The sequence below is a fragment of the Brachycentrus maculatus genome, unplaced genomic scaffold (assembly GCF_059751285.1).
Source record: "Brachycentrus maculatus isolate JH-2025_06_01 unplaced genomic scaffold, ASM5975128v1 h1tg000144l, whole genome shotgun sequence".
In the NCBI taxonomy this organism is placed as follows: Eukaryota; Metazoa; Arthropoda; class Insecta; order Trichoptera; family Brachycentridae; genus Brachycentrus; species Brachycentrus maculatus.
In genome coordinates, this window is record NW_028280897.1 from 3,289,432 (window position 1) to 3,310,142 (window position 20,711).

A 20,711-nucleotide genomic window follows, 5' to 3' on the forward strand; every position below is an offset into this window, starting at 1 on the left:
AGAGCTGCGACTGGATGACAGATCTCCTGACTCCGGAATATGTGAGATTGTACAGGGATCAGAACAGTTAGGGCACCATTTAAAGCGCTATGGTTGACTAGGGGGGACCTGACATGACACAGAAACAAAAAGAGTATGTCATTAACTAATTCCAGCTGTATCTTCTGACCCTTATCCGCATACTACGGTGCATAGGGCACCTCATTGGATCGAAGTAGTGTTCATTGTTGAATATATGAAGGCTTGGATCTAGGAGTGGAATATATTTTATAGAATATAGATGACATAAGCGAAGGAGTCATCTGCATGTCATCAACGTATTCCGCACCTACATTTAGAACCAGTGCAAGACTAATCATGCCATCTGAATATAATCAACTATCAAGTTAACACTGCGTCAATCTAATATATATTTATCTTTATTAATGGAAATGTTCGTCTGATCAAAATCTTCAAACTGTCATTATTTATTATAACTAAGTTATTCAGATTGCTTTGAAGTTTTGACGCCACCGTACATTTGAACTTCTATATAAATAAAAATGTAACAGACGACAGTAAAAAAAATATATCTCAATAGCAGCGCCTTCTGTTGAACATGATAGCAATACAACAATAGCAACACACCAAAGATTGCTCGTGCTTTTTGGCAGCTGCTGTCACCTGGCATTTTCAATGTTTTTGATTGCATTATTTCATGGATTATGCATTGCTTCATGAGCTTTGGAATTAAACATATTACAAATGTGTTCTATTTCCTTTATTTTTCCTTATAACCAGAATGAGCCACAGCAACGCGTGGCCGGGTACAGCTAGTAACAGCGTTGCCAATGCCAGTTTTCATAATTCCCCAAAAATCTAGGTTAATTTCCCCAAATCGGGGAAATACAAAGTCCCGATTCTCCAGATATTTATCCCATCGAAATAAACAAGTTTTCATAAATAATTCAGTTTTTAAATTTAATTAAATTTTTATTTTTTTAAATCTTTAATATTAACGCCCTAATTGGGCTTTTACAAAAAATATTTGATATGTAAGAAAGTACAGCCTAAAAAACCAGCTAACAAATCGCTCACTCCTTTCAACAACGTCATATATCAAAAAACTTGATTTTTCAGATCGTTCTTAAAGTTTAAGTTTGAATAACATTTTTTTTTAAATGTATATTTGACACTCGTATTCGTTTTATTGATTTTTTAATCATTGCATTTGACTGCTCAATTGTTGCCGTAAATCAAAATAATGCTACATAAAAAAATAGTAGGTCTCGAAATTATGGTTCTGTCATGTCATTTCAGCAAATGGTAGAAAGAGATAGTAAGCAAATAAGTCTATGTATTGTACAAATAATCGATGGAATGTTTTTGAACATATTCAAACATGAGTTTTGCCGTCGCGGGCTCGATACCCGGCAATCGCAAAATGAATTCGAAAAAAATATTTTCAATTAGTCGGAAGTTTAAATTGTATAAAAAACTGCCAAGTGTGTACTTTTTAAAATCGCGCGCAATCTTTTTAAAATTCATGCAAAATTGTATGGACACCCTACCATAGACAATAATGTATTTCACTTTTTTGTGTTGGCTGTTCTTTCATCCGTCGCTTTTTCGGTAGGTCCAGTAACTATATTTTAGTCTATGAAGACGGCTTTCCGGTGTGATTTTCCCATATAAAAAAACGACAATTTTCATCAGTCAGTTTGACTTCGACGAGCGCGATTGTTCTCAAGTTAGTGGCTGCCCTAAAATATTAACTCCTGACCAGACCTGATAGAATAAAGGTAGGATTTTCATTATTTTTATCCACTTAAAAAATGTTTGGCAATATAAAATAATAATTTGTTATTTTAAACATGTTTTCAGTTATTTTGATTTCTATTAAAAATAATTTTGAATATTGACTATTTTTTAAACGAGTAAACTGTTCTCGATAATAGTGGACCCTCCGGAAGTCAAAATGAATATTAGTGATTTTTACGCATTTTTATTCCATTCCCGCACTGGTTTCGGAATTGGCGATTAAGATAAAACTGAAAATATGACGCAGTGCTCTGTACACCATTGGATACGAATAAAGAAATAAAACAAGGATCTAATTGGATTCGATGGAGAGAAAAAAAAGTAAAATCATGTCTATATTAATACATTTAAATACCTACGAAAAATTGTTGGCCAAGAGTTCTTCTTTGTATTATGATATTAATGATTACCTTTGTGTAACAATTTTCTATATTTGGACACATGGTTGTATTATTTTCCCGATAACGCTTATTTTATAATGACAGAGTTAAAAATTATTAAAGTTTTGATATTTACAGAATAAAAACAAATGTTCCTCAAGCGCAGGATGCATATTCCTTTCATCGAATTAAAATTCTAGATAATACTGCATCAATATGATGTAGCACTCTGCGCGTCAATGGGTGCAGCTAAATGTTGAGGAAGAATTTATTTTAGTTAGATCGGCATAAATAAACAGTGTTTTGTAAAATCAATATGTTAAAATACGAAAAATTTTAACAAAAATTTAAAAAAAATTTAAACAAAATTTAAAATTTTTTTGCAGTTAGGCAGCAGGGGGTACCCTGTAATTATTTTTTACATTTATATTATATTAACAGATATTCCTTTCGTCCAGTTAACGTGAAGATCTGCGTCGATGTGCTTTAAGCGTCCTGGGTGCGGCTAAGTTTGAAGGAAGAGTCTGTTAAAATTGGACGTGGGAAAATATTTTAAAATATGTTAAATACTCTAAAAAAAGTATAACTTAGTCTTGATAAAGAGTTTTGGCGTAGGGGACAGTAGCCAAATACATTATCTTCAAGAGTACCGATATGATAGTTCGGAATCGAACGCAAATTGACGCCATTTAAAATTTAAAACAACGTTTAACGCCGATATAAAAAAAATATAAAAAAATGACCCATGTAAACCAATCCGTCCTCACAATACCAACTATTGGCGAATCCAGAATGTATTTTAGTTTTTTTAAGCTTCCTTGATATTGGGCGAAATGTGAATAAGTGATTTTCAGTATAAGATTCATTTTATTACTCCAGACCTTGCCATCGCGTACTTAATGATTAATATAAATTTGTTAGAAAAAGTAAAATAAGTCAATTATAGTTATGAATGTATTTTCGTGTAGTACAATTGACGTCATGGGGTGCTAAAAGGGGTCGCGAAAATAATGAGCAAAAAAAACAGCTAAGAAAGTTATGCTCTAAATTCTGGATCGTTATCGCGTTACTACGTTCTAAACATTGCTTAAATTTTATTTCTAAAGACTTTCGTTTTTTTATCGAATAGAAGTGATGTTTAATTTGCCTACACTTACATTCTGAAAATACGGATACCAGAATACCAACCAGAAAAGTTAAATTTCTCTATACTGCGCAGACAAATCGATAACCTTTCACTGTGAATCCAGCCCTGAGTTTAATACAATTTAATATTTCTTTTTACCTACTTAATACATTTGAATATTTCTTTATACTTACTTAATACAGTTTAATAAATTTTATTATTTAAGTAGGTATTTGAAAGATTGTCCACTTTTTGTGGATTTCGAAAATCTCGCAATACACGTTTACAATACGCAGTACTTACGTTTAAAAAATATAGAGCAAGAAAGAGGAGAACTTGGCATGATCAAGTATTTCAATTACTGGACGTGATCGGTCGTAGTCAGATCATATTGATAGGTACATAAATGTGGAAGAGGCGAAGTTGAAGAAAATTGAATTATGTAAAATCAACTAAAAACGCGTCAATATCTAAATAACTCGATATTCAACAAAGTTGGTTTTTGAGAGATCAGACGTCGTATCGCCATCGCCAAAAGTGCCATGTCTAGGCCAAACAACATCTGGAAAGACCGGGTGTGAGTAACAACGCCAAGATAAAGCTTGCTGAAACATGGACCATAAAAGCAGCAGAAAGGAGATAAAATGACGCTTTCGAAATGTGGTGTTGGACAGCTAGACGCACCGACGAGTCCATTCACCAGGAACTGCGCTTGGATGGCTTGAATCAGCCAATGTCTTCTTCTGAATCTTCCCAATGAATTCTTCAGTTCTTTGGACATTTGGCGCGTGGCAATGAGGATAGCCTTAAACGACTGGTTTTGATCGGTAGCCGGGAGAGGAAGAGGAAGATTCCCCACACGATTGATCGATGGTTGGAGCGCTACGTGCAGCGCAGTCGAGGGATAACTGGAGAAGAGTCATTGCTTCCACAAAGGTCACAACCCTCCGTAATGAGAAAATAAGACGGAGAAGTAATCTGTCACTTGATTCTGGATCAATACTTTTACAATCTCTCTGGATCAATACTTTATACTTCGAAAGATTTGATTTTGCCACTCGCATATTTTTTTGTTGTTGAATTTGTGGGGGTTGACAACAGCATCGAATACCACCCTTTACCCTGTACCGTCATTGCGGGAATTATGACGCAGGTCTTCGGTCTGCGGTATTACCAACCGTTTCATAAACACAATAAAATTTGTTTTTTTAAAAAGATTTTAATTACTTTTTCAAATTGAGATGCAATACTTCTTTAATATTTTTTCTAAATGGACTTTAAAATATTAAAGAAAGGGCGAATAAACACGGCAGACTGATGACGACACAGATGACAAAGAATATCAAGTCTGGGTATTTACCGCGCTCTTGGTTTAAGGGATCACTTTATACAAGTCGCTCACTCCTTTCAAGAACGTCATAAATCAAAAAACTTGATTTTTCAGGAAAACGTTTTTAAAGTTTAAAAATATAACACAATATATTAAAAATAAATATCAAGCCACTTATTGCACTTTTTACTGTGCTACAGATCTTTTTAGGTAAAACCTGAAGGTTTTTTTCTCCATTTGAAAAATATTAAGTATATTTTAAAAAAATAATCAAACAATACTTTTATGTTTAAAGAGAAAAAATATATAACTAATCACTAATACAAATATCTTTTCATAAAGTATTTTTTCAGTGGATTCATTTTGGATGCCTGACTGGGTTCTATGTATTTTATACATCGCTCACTCCTTTTAACAACGTCATTTATCAAAAATCGTCAATTTGTTGTGGTTGTGTATGTTTTCGGAATGCCTAGAAAATGTAGGTACTTTAATCCCAGCAAAAGCGGCATATTTTTAACTTAATATTTACCCGCTACAGGGCAGAAAGTGTTGTTTTTGCATTTTGAAGAAAAGGTATTGTTTAATTTTTTTTTTTTAATATACTAAACATTTTTCAAATGGAAAAAAACATTCAGATTTAACCTAAAAAGATCTGTTACGCAGTAAAACTTTCAATAGGTGGCTTGATATTTATTTTTAATACATTTTATTATATTTTTAAACTTTAAAAACGTTCTCCTGAAAAATCAAGTTTTTTTTATACATATGTCGTTGTTGAAAGGAGTGGGCGATATGTCAGGCAGCTGGTTGATTTGAGTAGGCAATATATTATTAAATATATAAAATCACTTATTGTTCGCGTTCACCAACAGAGATTCTCATATTGTTGACACGTGGTGTCTTGGACATACAGTAAACCCCCCTATAACGTTGAGATAGGTACCGTGTTATCGGAAAAAAACTTCATATGGGGTTATAAAAAATTAATTCTATTTAAATTTTAGATTATTTAATCTAGAAACTCATTTTAGTCTCTTCCGCTGGTTAAATGTAAAAATTCAATTAAAAACATTAAGCCCATATAAAGTTTCCTCCGATAACGCGGTAGTTATCTCAACGTTAAAAAGGGGTTTATTGTATTTGGCGTATATTCACAAAATTATATTTAATAATGGTAATTGTGATATTTGCCCTAGCAACAAAAGCTCCAAAGGATGAGGAAAGATACATATTTGGCCGTCCCTTGCCTCCTCTAGGCTACGCACGTCCAATTCAATTCTCTCGTTCACAACATTATTGGGTGCGTTCATATCCTCGTTACAATCCTGGGTTTGTCTACACTTAGAACTTATATATCGTAGTCATACAGGAGAAAGTGACCAAGTGCATTTTTTACAAAAACGTAATTATTAACTATTTTATATATTACTCGCTTAATATTGCCCTGAAAAAAATCCTAAAGCGATTTTCAACTAGGAAGTATTATATATAATAATAAAAATAAAACCCTTATCCGCACCCCAATGGTGCATAGGACACTGTCATATAAACGCAGAGTTATCTTGATCGTTTACACATGAAGGAAGGGTGATCAGCCCTCCGCTTCAGGTACCAGTCCATGGTAATATTGAATATTACAGTGAAAAAATCACTTATATTTATTTTACCCCCCTTGGGAATCGAACCCGGGACCTCCAGAACGGTAGCCGAGCGTGCTGAACATAACACTACGGAGGCGGACATAATATATTGACTTGTTAAAAATTACTAACTGCATTGATGTTATTTTCTTGCCAAGCAAAAGTTACTTAAATGACCCTCCTGAACATTTTACGTTTTGTTAGTTGGTCACTTTTACCTGTACGACTACGATATATGTAATATATTAATATTGCGGAATGCATCGAAACACGTGTCACAATTGATTTTTAGAAATAATTGTATAAACCGAGTTAAACTTTAATTAAATTGGAATTTGGATGTCTGGGTATTTATATGGCTCATTGGCTAGTTTATCCACACGTTCTGTGTGTCCATACAAGTGTTGCAGCCACACGTTGGGCACGGGAGTCGTGTTGAATAAAGTTAAGGATTCGTAACCGGTGTACATTTTGACATCTTAGAGTAGACGAAGAAGAATAAGAAAGTCTGTGTATTTACAGGGCTTACTATCTGTCATCTACCCATGTTCTACCCACGATTCCTCCACGATACCTCGAATAATATTAAAATATGTCACGATTTAAAAAAAATATGGTTACTAAATTGGCACTTTTTTGGTATATCATCTCTTAAAAGTGTTGCTTTATAATTTGGACTGAAAAGCTATCAAGAAATCACAACAACAACAAAAATATTATGTAAAAAAGCTGATAACTTCTGACTGGAAAGATTTGACTGCTCGCTACTGTATATCCTACTGGGTGAATTTTAAGGTAACACATTGTACCTCACTTTTTTTACTCAGCTTGAACGTTTCTTCCACAGATATTGGATTTATCGTGCTGTAGAGAAAGTATTGCTGCAAGAGAGTGCAGCATACGGCAATATGGGGACCAGATTTATAATTTTCCATGATCACCCCGAGTTGAACGAACAACCCCTTGTTTACGACACGGTCATTTACGAATGTATGAACATTCTGGAACACGGAGAACAGTAAGATATTTCCATAATAAATATGAATTATAACGTTAGTGAAACCGACAAAATGCAACGGACTTAATGACAATTTCTTGAAGGCATCCAGAAATACGTATTGCACAGAGATATTTCGAACAGTTCATGGAAGTTCATTGTAGAGTTTTATTTATTGTTTTTAATTTAAGTTTTATTCAGTTTAATTAAAGTGTCATTCTGCAACATTTTCAAACACATATCGCTCACTCCTTTCAAGAACGTCATAAATCAAAAAACTTGATTTTTCAGGAGAATGTTTTTAAAGTTTAAAAATATAATACAATGTATTAAAAATAAATATCAAGACACTTATTGAACTTTTTACTGTGCAACAGATCTTTTTAGGTAAAACCTTAAGGTTTTTTCTACATTTAAAAAATATTTAGTCTATTTAAAAAAATTATCAAACAATACCTTTTCTTGAAAATGCAAAAAAAAACACTTTCTGCCCTGTAGCGGGTAAATATTAAGTTAAAAATATGCCTCTTTTGCTGGGATATAGTACATTTTCTGGGCATTCCGAAAACATGCACAACTGAAAATTTACGATTTTTGATTTATGACGTTCTTGAAAGGAGTGAGCGATATGGTGTTTACAAATGCTGCTTAATGCATCAAAACACGTGAACAATACTTGTAAAGAAATAGTGGAATTTACTAAATAAAACTTAAATTAAAAAGGGACAGATTTTACCACAAAGTGACTGCCAAATCAATTCACGATTTTTTTATTATTATTTGTTGATTTGGCGAACACTTTGTTTGAAAAATATCGATTTACATAAATATAAGAATAAAACACTTTTGTTATGTTGATAGTTAACACATGAAGGGAAGGTGATCAACCCTCCTAAGGCCAGTTTCACTTTCCCCTTCTCTCTACGCTATATCTTTCTTCTCTCTCATGTAACGAAATGTGCCTGATAACCGCGACGCGTTCTTGAAATTTCACTCTCGATTATCGTCCAAGAACACTTCACAAACGTTTACCAAACTATGATTTGCAGGAACCGGTATTTAGGAAGCCTGGATTCCGCCATGATGACCGTAAACTCGTTGTCTTCGACCCCTGAAGGTTACGTTGGAATTGTGAAGTCGCTGCTGCGGAGGGTCCCCATGGAAAGTACCTTCTGCTCGATTTGCATTCACCTGGTGATGAACTCCTGCGCTATCCCCTCTAGGAGCACTTTCTCATGCGTAAGCGCAAATCCGCAATCACCCGTCGAATTGGGGAACGTTCAAACTCTTCGCTAATGTCGTTTTCTCCTCCCTATAGGTGATCAGACTATTCAACTGCGTGCTGTGCAATTCCGCCAATAACGAGGTGTCCGCAACCGTCGTCAGAAACTCTTTCCTCATTCTGTTACATCTTGTGGAGACGTTCGACTACCCCATCGGCTCCATCTTGTTTTCGGGAGGAGAAGCGAGTTTCGCATCCATACTGGTAATTTTCATTTCGCATATTACTTAGGGCGTTTGTGCACTACACGGAATTTTACCGTCCGGCAAGTCAGTATATAAAACGGATGATTGGCTCGGATTAGCTTGTGCTTTTGTCCATCTTTCTTCGGATCGGTGCGCGTAAATTCGATCACGCTAAACTGTCGTAGTCGCTTTTATTTCTAAAAACCGGATTACCGGATGGTAAAATTCCGTGTAGTGCACAAATGCTCTTAGGGTTTGTCCTTCCCGCTAAATGTCCAGCACCTCCTATCGCTAAACTCTCCACAAATCAACAATGCAACATAAATGTTGAAACTTGAAACAATATAACAATTTTTTTTTAGTAAGTATTAGTTATCATTAAAAATAGTCTTAATTTACAGCGAAATAAAAATATTAGTTGTGGAGGTCCTCACAAAAGTTACATTTCCAATATTGCACAAAAAATCATTTTAATGCAAATCTCTTATTTTTACTGTATTGTAACCAATCCTGTAACCAATCCTGTGTTAAACTAATATGAAATCATGAAATCGGACCAAAACGTAACAATTTTACAAGCTAGAATTCCTGATTACTTAAAATCATTTATAATGCAAATGTAACGTTTTTGTGAGGACCTCCACAGTTGTTTGTGACATGTATCACTCAATTTCGGGTGCTTTGCCAAAAAAAATAATTACTTAAAGTACTTACTTTCGTAACGATATATCAACTATACAAAAGTACGACCTGTGGGTATTTTACTAGGTCTATTAGTATATTATACATATCGTCGTCATACAGGAGATAGTGACCAAGTGCATTTCTTACAAAACCGTAATCATTGACTATTTAATATCTTACTAGCTTAATATTGCCCTGAAAAACATCCCAAAGGATTTTAAACTTGGAAGTATAATATATTGATTTGTTAAAAATGACTAACTGCATTGATGTTTATTTTCTTGCCAAGCAAAAGTGACTTAAATGGAACTCCTGAACATTTTACGTTTTGGTAGTTGATCACTTTCTCCTGTACGACTACGATATGTGAAATATATTAATATTGCGGAATGCATCGAAACACGTGTCACAATTGATTTTTAGAAATAATTGTATAAACCGAGTTAAACTTTAATTTAATTGGAATTTGGAAGGCTGGGTATTTATTTATATGGCTCATTGGCTAGTTTATCAACACGTTCTGCGTGTCCATACAAGTGTACTCCGGTACGACTACGATATATCGAATTTCTTCTTCTTTTCATTATACATACGTTGTATCTTCTTTTAGAAATTAAACTTGCATCCGTGGTTGATGCTATCGGTTCTACTGGTGATGGAGAGGTGTGCATGGAAGCGCCATCTATATGTGGTGGTCAAGGACCAATTGGACGCCGAGGTCATAAACCCATTGGGCGTACTGGAGGCTAAGTCCTCAACGGAAACTTCGTACCTTTGGAAGCAGGTCAAGTTCTGCGCCACGTGGCTTCTGGACCATGTTTGTAAGTGTATTCTTTTAAACCAGCATCTTATTTAAACCCATGTAAATTACCCCAAATGGGGTAAAAAAAATTGTGGTAGTAAAGAGATTTTTCTAGTTATTATTTTTTGACATCTCATCAAAGATGAAGAAGAATATGGAAGTCTGGGCATTTACGGGGCTGACGACCGTCATAGGCTGGTTGAAGTGATCACTTTACACACGTGCAACATTCACCAATTCTACCCATTATTGACAACCACACTACTCAAATTCTTGGAAGTTCTATATATATGAACCAATTTTGAAACATTATTCTTGAATCACTAGAACTTCACTAGAGACATCTATTGGTGAGATGAAATGAAGCTTTTTATTAAGCAGAATTTATTAGCACTCTTTTATTAGCATGTGAGGTCCAAATCCTGGATTATAATCACACACATGAGAAACGCCAGAAAATATCATTTTTATTTTTATTATCTAAGCTTATAATTTTACCAGATAATTTGTTTACAAGATTTTGAGTGTGTCCAAATACTTGTTCACAAAATCTGGATTATCTCCAATTACAGGAGTTATTTTCATATAATTTTTTGACATCTCATCAAAGATGAAGAAGAATATGGAAGTCTGGGCATTTACGGGGCTGACGACCGTCATCGGCTGGTTTAAGTGATCACTTTACACACGTGTAACATTCACCAATTCTACCCATTATTGACAACCACACTACTCAAATTCTTGGAAGTTCTATATATATGAACCAATTTAGAAACTTTGTTCTTGAATCACTAGAACTTCACTAGAGACATCTATTGGTGAGATGAAAAGAAGCTTTTTATCAAGCAGATACTCTTTTATTAGTATGTGAGGTCCAAATCTTGGATTATAATCACACACATGAGAAACGCCAGAAAATGTCATTTTCATTTTTATTATCTAAGCTTATAATTTGACCAGATAATTTATTTACAACATTTTGAGTGTGTCCAAATACTTGTTCACAAAATCTGGATTATCTCCAATTACAGGAGTTATTTTCATATTTCCATATTCTTCTTCATCTCTGATGAGATGTCAAAAACAATATGAAAATAACTCCTGTAATTGGAGATAATCCAGATTTTGTGAACAAGTATTTGGACACACTCAAAATGTTGTATTTTTCTATTTTTGCTATTTCATAATCGTGTTAGTATTTTTACAAACTTAGACAATTCAGGTGTATGCGTGAGAACTTTCTTCTTTCAACAAAGCACGCACACAGACGCGCGTTGTATGTGTGCGTGCTTTGTTGTGTATCAAAAACTCCCAATGTTGAAGTAAGTGTACCTATCAAACATGAAGCAACATCGTATCTCCAAAAACTGAAAAGGAAACCTGAAAACCTGAATTTTTATCCGATCCAATTTGAGAATTTTATTACGTTTGTCTATTACTATTTTCATGTATTTATTTATCCGCGTAAATTAATTCAATAACTAATGTTTATTTAAAATCAACATTGATCGTCTTCTTTTCAAAATAGGGGGAGGGGGTAATATTTTGGGGTAATGGTTAAAAAAGTTCCCCGACCGCTGGCGCGGAAATCTAACTTAACATACTCAACCTGTAAAGGATTGTGTAAGACTCGTTTTGTGTTTATAACACCCGATATAATTAATATCTTTCATTCATCATTTTCATTTGCAAAATTCACCTTCGTAAAACCGTTGTTTTCGTATGTTGGTAACGAATGACGACACACAAACGAATCCACACTACTACTATTACAGCTCTATAAAGGGAATACATAAAGGGATATGCCCCATGACACACCCGATGACGTAAAATTTTATGACGTATAGCGGTGTCCGTTTTTCGTTTTATTAAAATAAACTTTTTATTTCATTTTTTATTTTTTTATTATTTGTATACATTTATTTAAATCATAATTTATACATATTTAGAATTTTTTTTGCAGAGACCCACCAAGCCACCTCGTGTATCTTGTCGGTGAAGTTCTTTTTTTTATTCCTTTTTTTATTGTTTTAAACGATTTTAACCTAATATACACACATTTTACAATTTTCATAATATCAACTCTTGATCATTTATCCATTCCTTTATTTTGCCTTTGTTCCATATTTTATTTTGACCTCTAACATCCGTCGGCAACAAATTAAAAATGTTCGGAACGATATATTGCAGTATTGGACTCCCATATTTACTGTTAATTCTTGGGACTATCAAACCTTCGTTGTGTGTAAATCGTGTATCATGGTTGTATACTAGAAGATGTGGATATTTTTGTCTAGTTTGTTGTTCAACGATGATACTCATCCGCAATATTCCACGTACCGGCAGTATCTAAAGTTTAAACCTTCGTATCTCCCTTAGTTCCCTACAGATTTGAATAAGAATGTTACCTTTAGTCTTGTGATTTTTCCTATAAATTTATTAGCCAATAAGGCATCATAAGAAAGATCCATTGTCGATGAGTGAATCGCCTAAGAAGCATCACGGCTGTCCAAACTTAAAACACAGTAAGGGACATTTTTTTGTAGTACGATTTTTTTGCATTTTTGGACTAAGTAGATTCTACTTAGTCCAAAAATGCAAAAAAACGTACTACAAAAAAAATGTTCCTTACTGTGTTTTGAGTTTGGACAGCCGATCACTTGACAGAACTGATTGTGTCGGATGCAGACCCCCTGCGCCTGCGACTCGTCCAGCGCCAGGTGGGCGCGTTCTCCCGGGTCACCCTGAGCCAGCACGACGCCAGCCAGCGCGTCAAGCTGGGCCCGGACCTGCTGGAGGTGCGCTCCGACTCGCCCAGCCTGGAGACCGTGCGCTGCACGCACGCCGTGTCGGAGGGCTGCTACTACTTCGAGGTGCTGCTCATCACCGACGGAGTCATTCAGGTTGGCTTTGTTACGGAAACCGTCGCTCTGAGGAACACTGTAAGTATGCGTTCAAATACGCCATTCGGAAGTCTGCGTTGTCCGTCTCCGTTACACTAACATTGTCAGTTACCGTACTGGAGGTCCTGGGTTCGATTCCCAGGGGGGTCAAATAAATATAAGTGATTTTCCATTCACGTCCGCCTCCGTAGTGTAATGGTCAGCACGCTCGGCTACCGTTCTGGAGGTCCCGGATTCGATTCCCAGGGGGGTCAAATAAATATTTGTGATTTTTTCACTCTAATATTTATTAAATATTACCCTGGACTGGTATCTGAAGCGGAGGGCTGATCACCTTTCCTTCATGAGTTAACGATCAAGATAACACTGCATTTATATGATACAGTGCCCTATGCACCATTGGGGTGCGGACAAGGGGTTTGAAGTGAAGTGATTTTCCATTCTAATATTACCCGGACTGGTACCTGAAGCGGAGGGCTGGTCACCTTTCCTTCGTGCGTTAATGTTTAAGATAACGCTGCGTTTACACGATGCAGTGCCCTATGCACCACACATGCGCATTATTAGCACAAAAGCATACTTTATTGACCGCATTCCGAAATCTGATACAGAAGTATTTAGGCTTCCTGACAGACCTTCTCTTGCAAAGCAATGTTTTTGTTGTTTTATGAACTAAGCTGGGAAATTTATAGAAAATATGAAACAAAATTTATTGAGCAATTGCTACTTTGTAGCATGTATTTATGGCAATAAGCATGCTCAAAAATCGACAGTCGGATTTTCGAGCAGGCCTTCTGCAACGCGGGCGGGCGGCGCTCAGGCGCGACTGAACAAGTTTGCTTGTGAGCATGCTACTATCGAGAAAACGTATACATAATAGCAAGAGGGCAAGCTCGTCTTAAGCATGTGTCTTTAAATATATTATTAGCTGCATAAAATAATAAAACTTTTCTGCGTTATGTGAGTCGAGTAGTGGACGAACAGAAAATTCATTGCGCGCAGCGTTCGGTATGCGAGGCATCACTAGCATTTTTTAAAACCTTATTATGAATGTTAATTTTTGTTTTATTTTATTTCAATTAAGGGCGAATTATTGCGGATATTTCCTTTTGCGACAGCGAATGTGTGGAGTCCTCTTTAACTTCCCACCATCCCACAACTTGATTCATATTTTCTAACTAGTTTGGACGGATTTGGTTAAAGATGACGAAAGTATTTGGGAATTAGATTCCCATTTGTTATTTCCCTAACGAATAAAAATTAGTTGAAATCTATTTATTTAATTTGTTATTCGGTCTGAATTGTAAAGATCAAAATGAGGGTAAATAATTTGCCGCGCAACTAAAACTTGATATTTCCCGATTAACGAGAATGCGTCATTGGAATTGTCATTTTATGTTAATTTTTTAAGCTTTCTCGAAAAAATTTAATTAAACAAATTTGAGGTAATTAATTTTTCGCCCGCATAACAGTTTCTTTAATTATTTTTCGGTATGACGTAGAATAACGAGTAACCCTTGACATTAGCAACCAACACGAGTGGTGTTAAAACGAATAGCGATTTGGTCGGACTGTTTTCGACGACACCTTTTGGGATTACTTTAATAAAGTGTCGACAGAAAATCGCGAATATTGTTGGAAAGTTAGTTCCAACCCTTAATGGTTAGCCAGGGGTTCCCAAAGTGTGCGCCGTAGAAAGTAAAGAGGGGCGCCGTGAGTCGATCCTCTATCATTATCCGAAACCACAAATATTCTCTTTTTTGTGGTTCTCTGTTTCAATTCTGAATTCTTTTAAATATAATAAAACTCAATTTCATATTGTGGATGTTTTAATTTTTGTGCCTATCTACCCAACTACTATTATTGTAGGTAGGTACCTATTTCTTTCGACTATAATACCTTTATACAGGATCTTTTATTAAATGCTTTCTATCTTTAAATTTTAATAAAACAAAAATAAAATAAAAGTATAAGTCACTATGTCTATTCCAAATAGCTTACTAATGTAGGGAGCCGTGACAAAATACTAAGCTTATAAGTGCGCCGCGGGCTGAAAAAGATTGGGAACCCCTGGTCTAAGCGAAATAATATCGAAACACTGCAATGTTTCGACAATGTAACTTATATTCAACTCATATTTATACTGTTTCATGTCGTTCATTCGTCGTAATTTATCTTCAGTTAAATTTGAATAAACTTTTTTTTTCCATAACCTTAATTTGTCTGATTTTCATTCTGACATCTCAACATAGTTGAAGAAGATTATGGGTGTTTGGGTGTATGCAAAAGCAATTGAGCATTTATTACTCAGTAGAATGTGTGTACGTAATTTGTTGAAAGAGCATGCTCATTTTGAGCACGCTTATTTCTTATTAAGAAATCGACAATCGTTGGATTTTTGAGCATGCTACCTGCAGCGAGGGCGGGAGGGGTTTCTCTGAGCGCTTCTGAACAGGTTTGCTTATGAGCATGCTAGTATTTCTGTATGTAAACGTATACAGGCTAGAGGGCGTGTATTAGTAGCGTGTGCATTTGCACCTCATCGCATGTCTCGCTGATTATAAGGCCCCGGTGTTTCAGTCGATGATGTACGGCATTGGCGACGACGTCCGCTCCGTGGCTTACGACGGCTGTCGCCAAGTCGTCTGGTTCGACTTCGTGCCCACGCACCAGGAAGGCGTCGGCCGCTGGCAGCGCGGAGACATTCTCGGCTGCCTCATCGACATCTCGCGGAAGGAGATAGTCTTCTCCATAAACGGAGTCCGTCTGGCCCCTCACACGGCGATATTCGGCTTCCCGGGAAAGTGAGTCGCCCGGATGTATTGTGGAGCACCACCGCATTTATTGTGGTCGGTCCTAGCTAAAGGCTGTCGTTTGTTGTTCTAGCGCCCTGTTCTACCCCGCGCTATCCTTGACGCCTAATCAGCACGTCCGCTTAAACTTCGGAGCCATTTCCTTCCGCCATCGGCCGGAGGACCGCCCCTGGCGCCCGTTCAACGACCTGCCCCACCAGCTGCCGGCAGAGGGGGCGCACCCGCCCGCGCCGCCCGCGCAGGAGATGCCTCACCTGACGCCCGCGCCGTGTCTGGCGGACCTGTCACCCTCGCAGTTCCTGCCGGAGTTGTCGCCCTCGCAGCTGCTGGCGGACTTGTCACCCGCGCCGTCCCTGGCGGACTTGTCACTCGCGCCGTCCCTGGTGGACTTGTCACCCGCGCCGTCCCTGGCGGACTTGTCACTCGTGCCGTCCCTGGTGGACTTGTCACCCGCGCCGTCCCTGCCGGACTTGTCGCCGTTCGTGCCGGACTCGACACCGCTGTCGGCGCGGTCTACCCTGCCGGCCCCCGCGCCCGAGCAGGCCCCGGAGCCCGCGCCCCCCTCGCCACCGCTTCGCGAGGGCATCTGCCCCGAGTGCATCCGGCACGTGAACCCCAGACGGAAGTGAGTAGACACCCTTCTGCCTTCTTCCCGCCCTTTAATGCCGAATAACATTATGATACCGAGACGTACAAGTACTTTATTAATTGTTTCGGCATTTACTTTGTGGTAAGACGTGTTAAAAATTTTATACACGGGTTCAATAACTAAAAATATTTCGAAAATCTTACCCTCCCATATCCAACCTGCATGTTATACTAATAATAATTTACATAAAATTCTCGATAACTCAAAATCAAAAATAGATATATTACAAAAAAACTGGTATTTATGAAATTTCGTGTGGAGATTGCGATAAAATATATATGGGCCAAACCGCGAGAAATTTAAAGATTAGAAGAACATCGTAGCGGTCTTAAGTAGTTATTTTTCGGAATTTGCAAATCACATAATAGATACAAATCACTCATTCCACTCTCATAAATTAAAATTATTACATCTTGTACCACATAAAGGCCAAATTATGAATTATTTAGAAAATTGTGAAATCCAAATAAACCTGAATTCTAATAATAATTTAATTAATAATATTTTGTTTCAAAATTATTCACCTTTGCTTTTAATTTTTCCTTTATTTTCAAACTCCGCCCCCTTGACTAACCCCCTCCCCCTAACTTACCCCTCTCCATATTTACAGGACAATTTTATATTTTAGTTATTATTATTCACCGACAAGACACACAAGGTGGCTTGGTGGGTCTCTGCAAAAAAAGAATGTTCTAAATATGTAAAAATTGTGATTTAAATAAATTTATACAAATAAAAAATACATAAAAAAATGCAGACCTGAAGATGGAAGCTTAGCTTCCGAAACTAGTAGTCGATTTGGCACTAAACAAGCATCCAGCCAGATTTTGGATCGTTATTACAGCAGAACTCCAATTTTCAGAATTAATCATGACCATACCCCATTAAAAAAAAAAATTACATTTTCCCAAAAAATGGGGTCATCTATTTTAATGAAAATGGACGAAAAAATATTTTTAAAGAAAAAGTTTGTAATTGTAACCCTTATGTATGGAAGCGAAGCATGGAGTCGGCAAAAGAAGGATGAAAGCAGACTGAATGCAGTGGAAATGCGATACCTCAGATAAATGTGTGGCAAAACGATGTTTGATAGATGTTCGAATGATGAAATAAGGAAAGAATGCAAGGCTGAGATAACCATTATCGATAAAATTAAGAAAGGTGTGTTGAGATGGTTTGGACATGTGGAACGTTTGAGCGAGGAAAGAACGGTTAAACAAATTTATGAAGGGAATGTAGTTGGAAAAAGAAGCAGAGGAAGACCGAGGAAAACTTGACACAATCAGGTATGCCAAATACTTGAAAGTGGTCAGGTTAGGAGTCGCAATAATTGGCGGGTATGTATGAGGAGATGCATGAACGTGGAAGAGGCAAAGAATGTTTGAAAAAACAGAGTGGTGTGGCGTTCTATTCTCTCTGCCTACCCCTTCGGTGAAGCGGCGTGATGGTTAGTTAGTTAATTAGGTTTTAATTAATTAATCCTATGTGGTACAAGGAGAATAGCTTCCCACCATATCTATATGGAGCCACTTGTCTCTGGGAAACAATTACCCGGAAAATTCAAATTACGTACCATACTTATGACGCCACCTCTGGATGTCATCAAAACTTATTTACTGACCGAAAAAATCATACAAATTGAACTATATACATTAGACTTCGGTCACTTAAAGGGTCAAATGAAATGGGATCACTTTTACATGTTAAGAGTAGTCGAAAGCAGTTTGTAAGTAATCGCTTGTTGAACATCTCAGCCAAAGTAAGCTGTTTGATTGTCATCGTCTATTTTCAAGCAACAAAGTCATTATTTTGAGAATCGTAATACTTTTTTTTCTCATTTTATTATTATGTTCTGAAAGCAAATCAGATAATCAGTGACACAAATAATTGGAGTTCTCCGGTATTAATTTATTTCAGTCCAACAGAGAACTGTGGAAGTCCAAGAGGAAGGCCTTCAGTCATCAATACTGAGCGCAAGTTATTCCAGTCTGTAAGTACTCTGCCGGATGGAAGACCTCGACTTGATACACCTCCTTCAGTCAGTCTTGGCAGTATAGTAATCATAGTGAGCATGTTTACATAGTCCAATACTGATTAAAGAAGCAAACCTATCATCGCGTAGATTGTAATCCACGCAGAAGACTGATTAATTCATTTTGGCAGGTTTGCTGTGCGGAGAAGTCTCAGGAAGATTTATCTCAAGCGGAGCGGCCCTAACACCAACAGAGGGACACCGTACCTTATCAACTATGTCAGTCCCGCTTACTCCGGGCCATCCGCTACCCGCCACAGGAGACCCTCCATGCCCCCGACTAGCCGCACTCAACCTGATGACCCTAACGCTTCTAGGGGAACAAGTGAGTACCGTCCATAATGCATGGTACATAACATTTTTAAAGTAAGTTAAAAAAAAAAAATTATGAAAAGGTTTTAATTTGTTGATTTTTCAAAACAATTCTTCTTCCTGTGCCGTATTAGGTCCCCCCGATGTTGGCTATCACTCTGGCGAAGGCTTCTCTATCTTTCAATTCAATTCAATTTATTTATTTATGGTTAATATACACATTACAAACTTAAATTTAAATCGTATACATTAACAAAAACAGAAAATAAGCAAGAATACTATTACTAAAGGTGTAGAAGAATCCCACTTCGGAAAACTCCTTCAGACACATGGAACAGATCAATATCCAATAAGATATTGTTCAACATAGCGGTGGCTCTTCCTACAGGCATACCATCGGCAGCTTAGTCCTGTGTATAGGAATGTGAAACAATCTATGTCAATCCTGTCTTAGGTAACTATCTTGCACAACCCGGAACAGTTCCCCCACATGTCTCATCCCGGTCCAATCTCTTACTCCGCCAGGACCACGCTGCCCCTCAGTTTATCTTTTCCTCAATATTTTTTTACAATTATTAAAATGAATTGAAGTCACATATGCTACGATACAACCTCTAAGGTCGACCTGTACAAAAACACCTTCTGCAATTTTTAAGTAGGATTACAAAGTCAAAAATTTGACTCATTACACTATAACGGTTTGCCTTAACCTAAAAAAAAATATTACATGTGAATCGTCCCATTTGCACTCCAAAAACACTGAATTTTATTACGTCGCTTTTGTGTAAAATTGTATTTAGACTGATATAATGCAATTAATCATTTTCAAATTAATCAACTGATTTCGTAGTACTCGCATATTGTAACTACTTCCATTAATCTTTTTAACATTCAGAACCGAGACACGCTATAGTTCAGATTTTGTTGATGTTGATTTCAGCGAGGAATGTCACTCGGAAAACATCCTGCCAGAGGGCTGCCCGTCAAAGAGTCGCCAATCTGCAAGTAGCCCTTCCGCATGCTGCCCGTTCGCAAACTACCGTTGTGCGATCTGCCCGTCAGCAAGCCATCCGCCTCCAGGCCGCTCGACGTGCCCATCACCGGGCTATGGTGCTGTTCACCCGCCGCAGGACCCAGGCTGCTGAGGCACCGGAAGCCCCATTATAAATGAACATTTGATTGTAGCAGTGTAGTGTTACATTTCTTAGAATGTTTACGTATGAAATGTTACTCACATACGTACTTCAGCCTTCTTATCGGGTCCAGTATTGAACAAAGGCCTCCCTCTTGGGAACCGTGGAAGTCCAAGAGGGAGGCCTTTATGAAATGTTAATCTTTAAGAATATATCTATCCCATTAATATCAACAGTCAAATAAATAAATGTACAATACCAAGAAATGTTCTTTTATTTTACATCTGTATCCTTCTTCTTCTTTTTCTAGATCCTAAGGATCCGTATCCATTTTTTTATATTTTCTGCAGGCACTCTACACAGCGGAACCACTCTCAAGTTGTTAAGCCAGGATTTATTATATTTTTAAAACTTGAATTACAATTTCACTTTCACAACTTCACTGTGCTGTAATTAACATTCAGTTGGTTTATCCAGTAAGGCTTAAAGTTTAATTGCGTTTCTGTCACACAAATAAGTTTGACCGTAGGATAATACGTTTGGGAGAGTGATTGGTGCGTTAAAAGCCAACGTAATAAGCTAATGCCTCGTCACTGTTTAACTGCCTGCCACCACAATTAACATCACCAGATTTCCTTTT

At 37.0% G+C, this 20,711-nt stretch overlaps 1 protein-coding gene across 1 annotated transcript; it reads left to right on the plus strand.

Moving 5' to 3' along the window:
- The first annotated feature begins 7,187 nt into the window (after positions 1-7,187).
- Positions 7,188-20,105, plus strand: LOC148308930 (RING finger and SPRY domain-containing protein 1-like). Its single transcript, XM_088260957.1, has 9 exons — positions 7,188-7,297; positions 8,326-8,515; positions 8,595-8,762; positions 10,038-10,248; positions 12,882-13,171; positions 15,713-15,936; positions 16,019-16,570; positions 18,758-18,951; positions 19,879-20,105. The coding sequence occupies exons 1-9, from the start codon at positions 7,188-7,190 to the stop codon at positions 20,103-20,105; spliced, it is 2,166 nt and encodes a 721-aa protein (XP_088117083.1).
- Positions 20,106-20,711: the final 606 nt, after the last annotated feature.

What these genes read in the sequence shown, in the direction of transcription:
- LOC148308930 (XM_088260957.1), top strand. Translation starts at nt 7,188, where the DNA reads ATGGGGACCAGATTTATAATTTTCCATGATCACCCCGAGTTGAACGAA. An exon ending in CGAGTTTCGCATCCATACTG is followed by an intron (nt 8,763 to 10,037) that starts GTAATTTTCATT and finishes ATCTTCTTTTAG; the next exon opens with AAATTAAACTTGCATCCGTG. An exon ending in GTGGCTTCTGGACCATGTTT is followed by an intron (nt 10,249 to 12,881) that starts GTAAGTGTATTC and finishes GAGTTTGGACAG; the next exon opens with CCGATCACTTGACAGAACTG.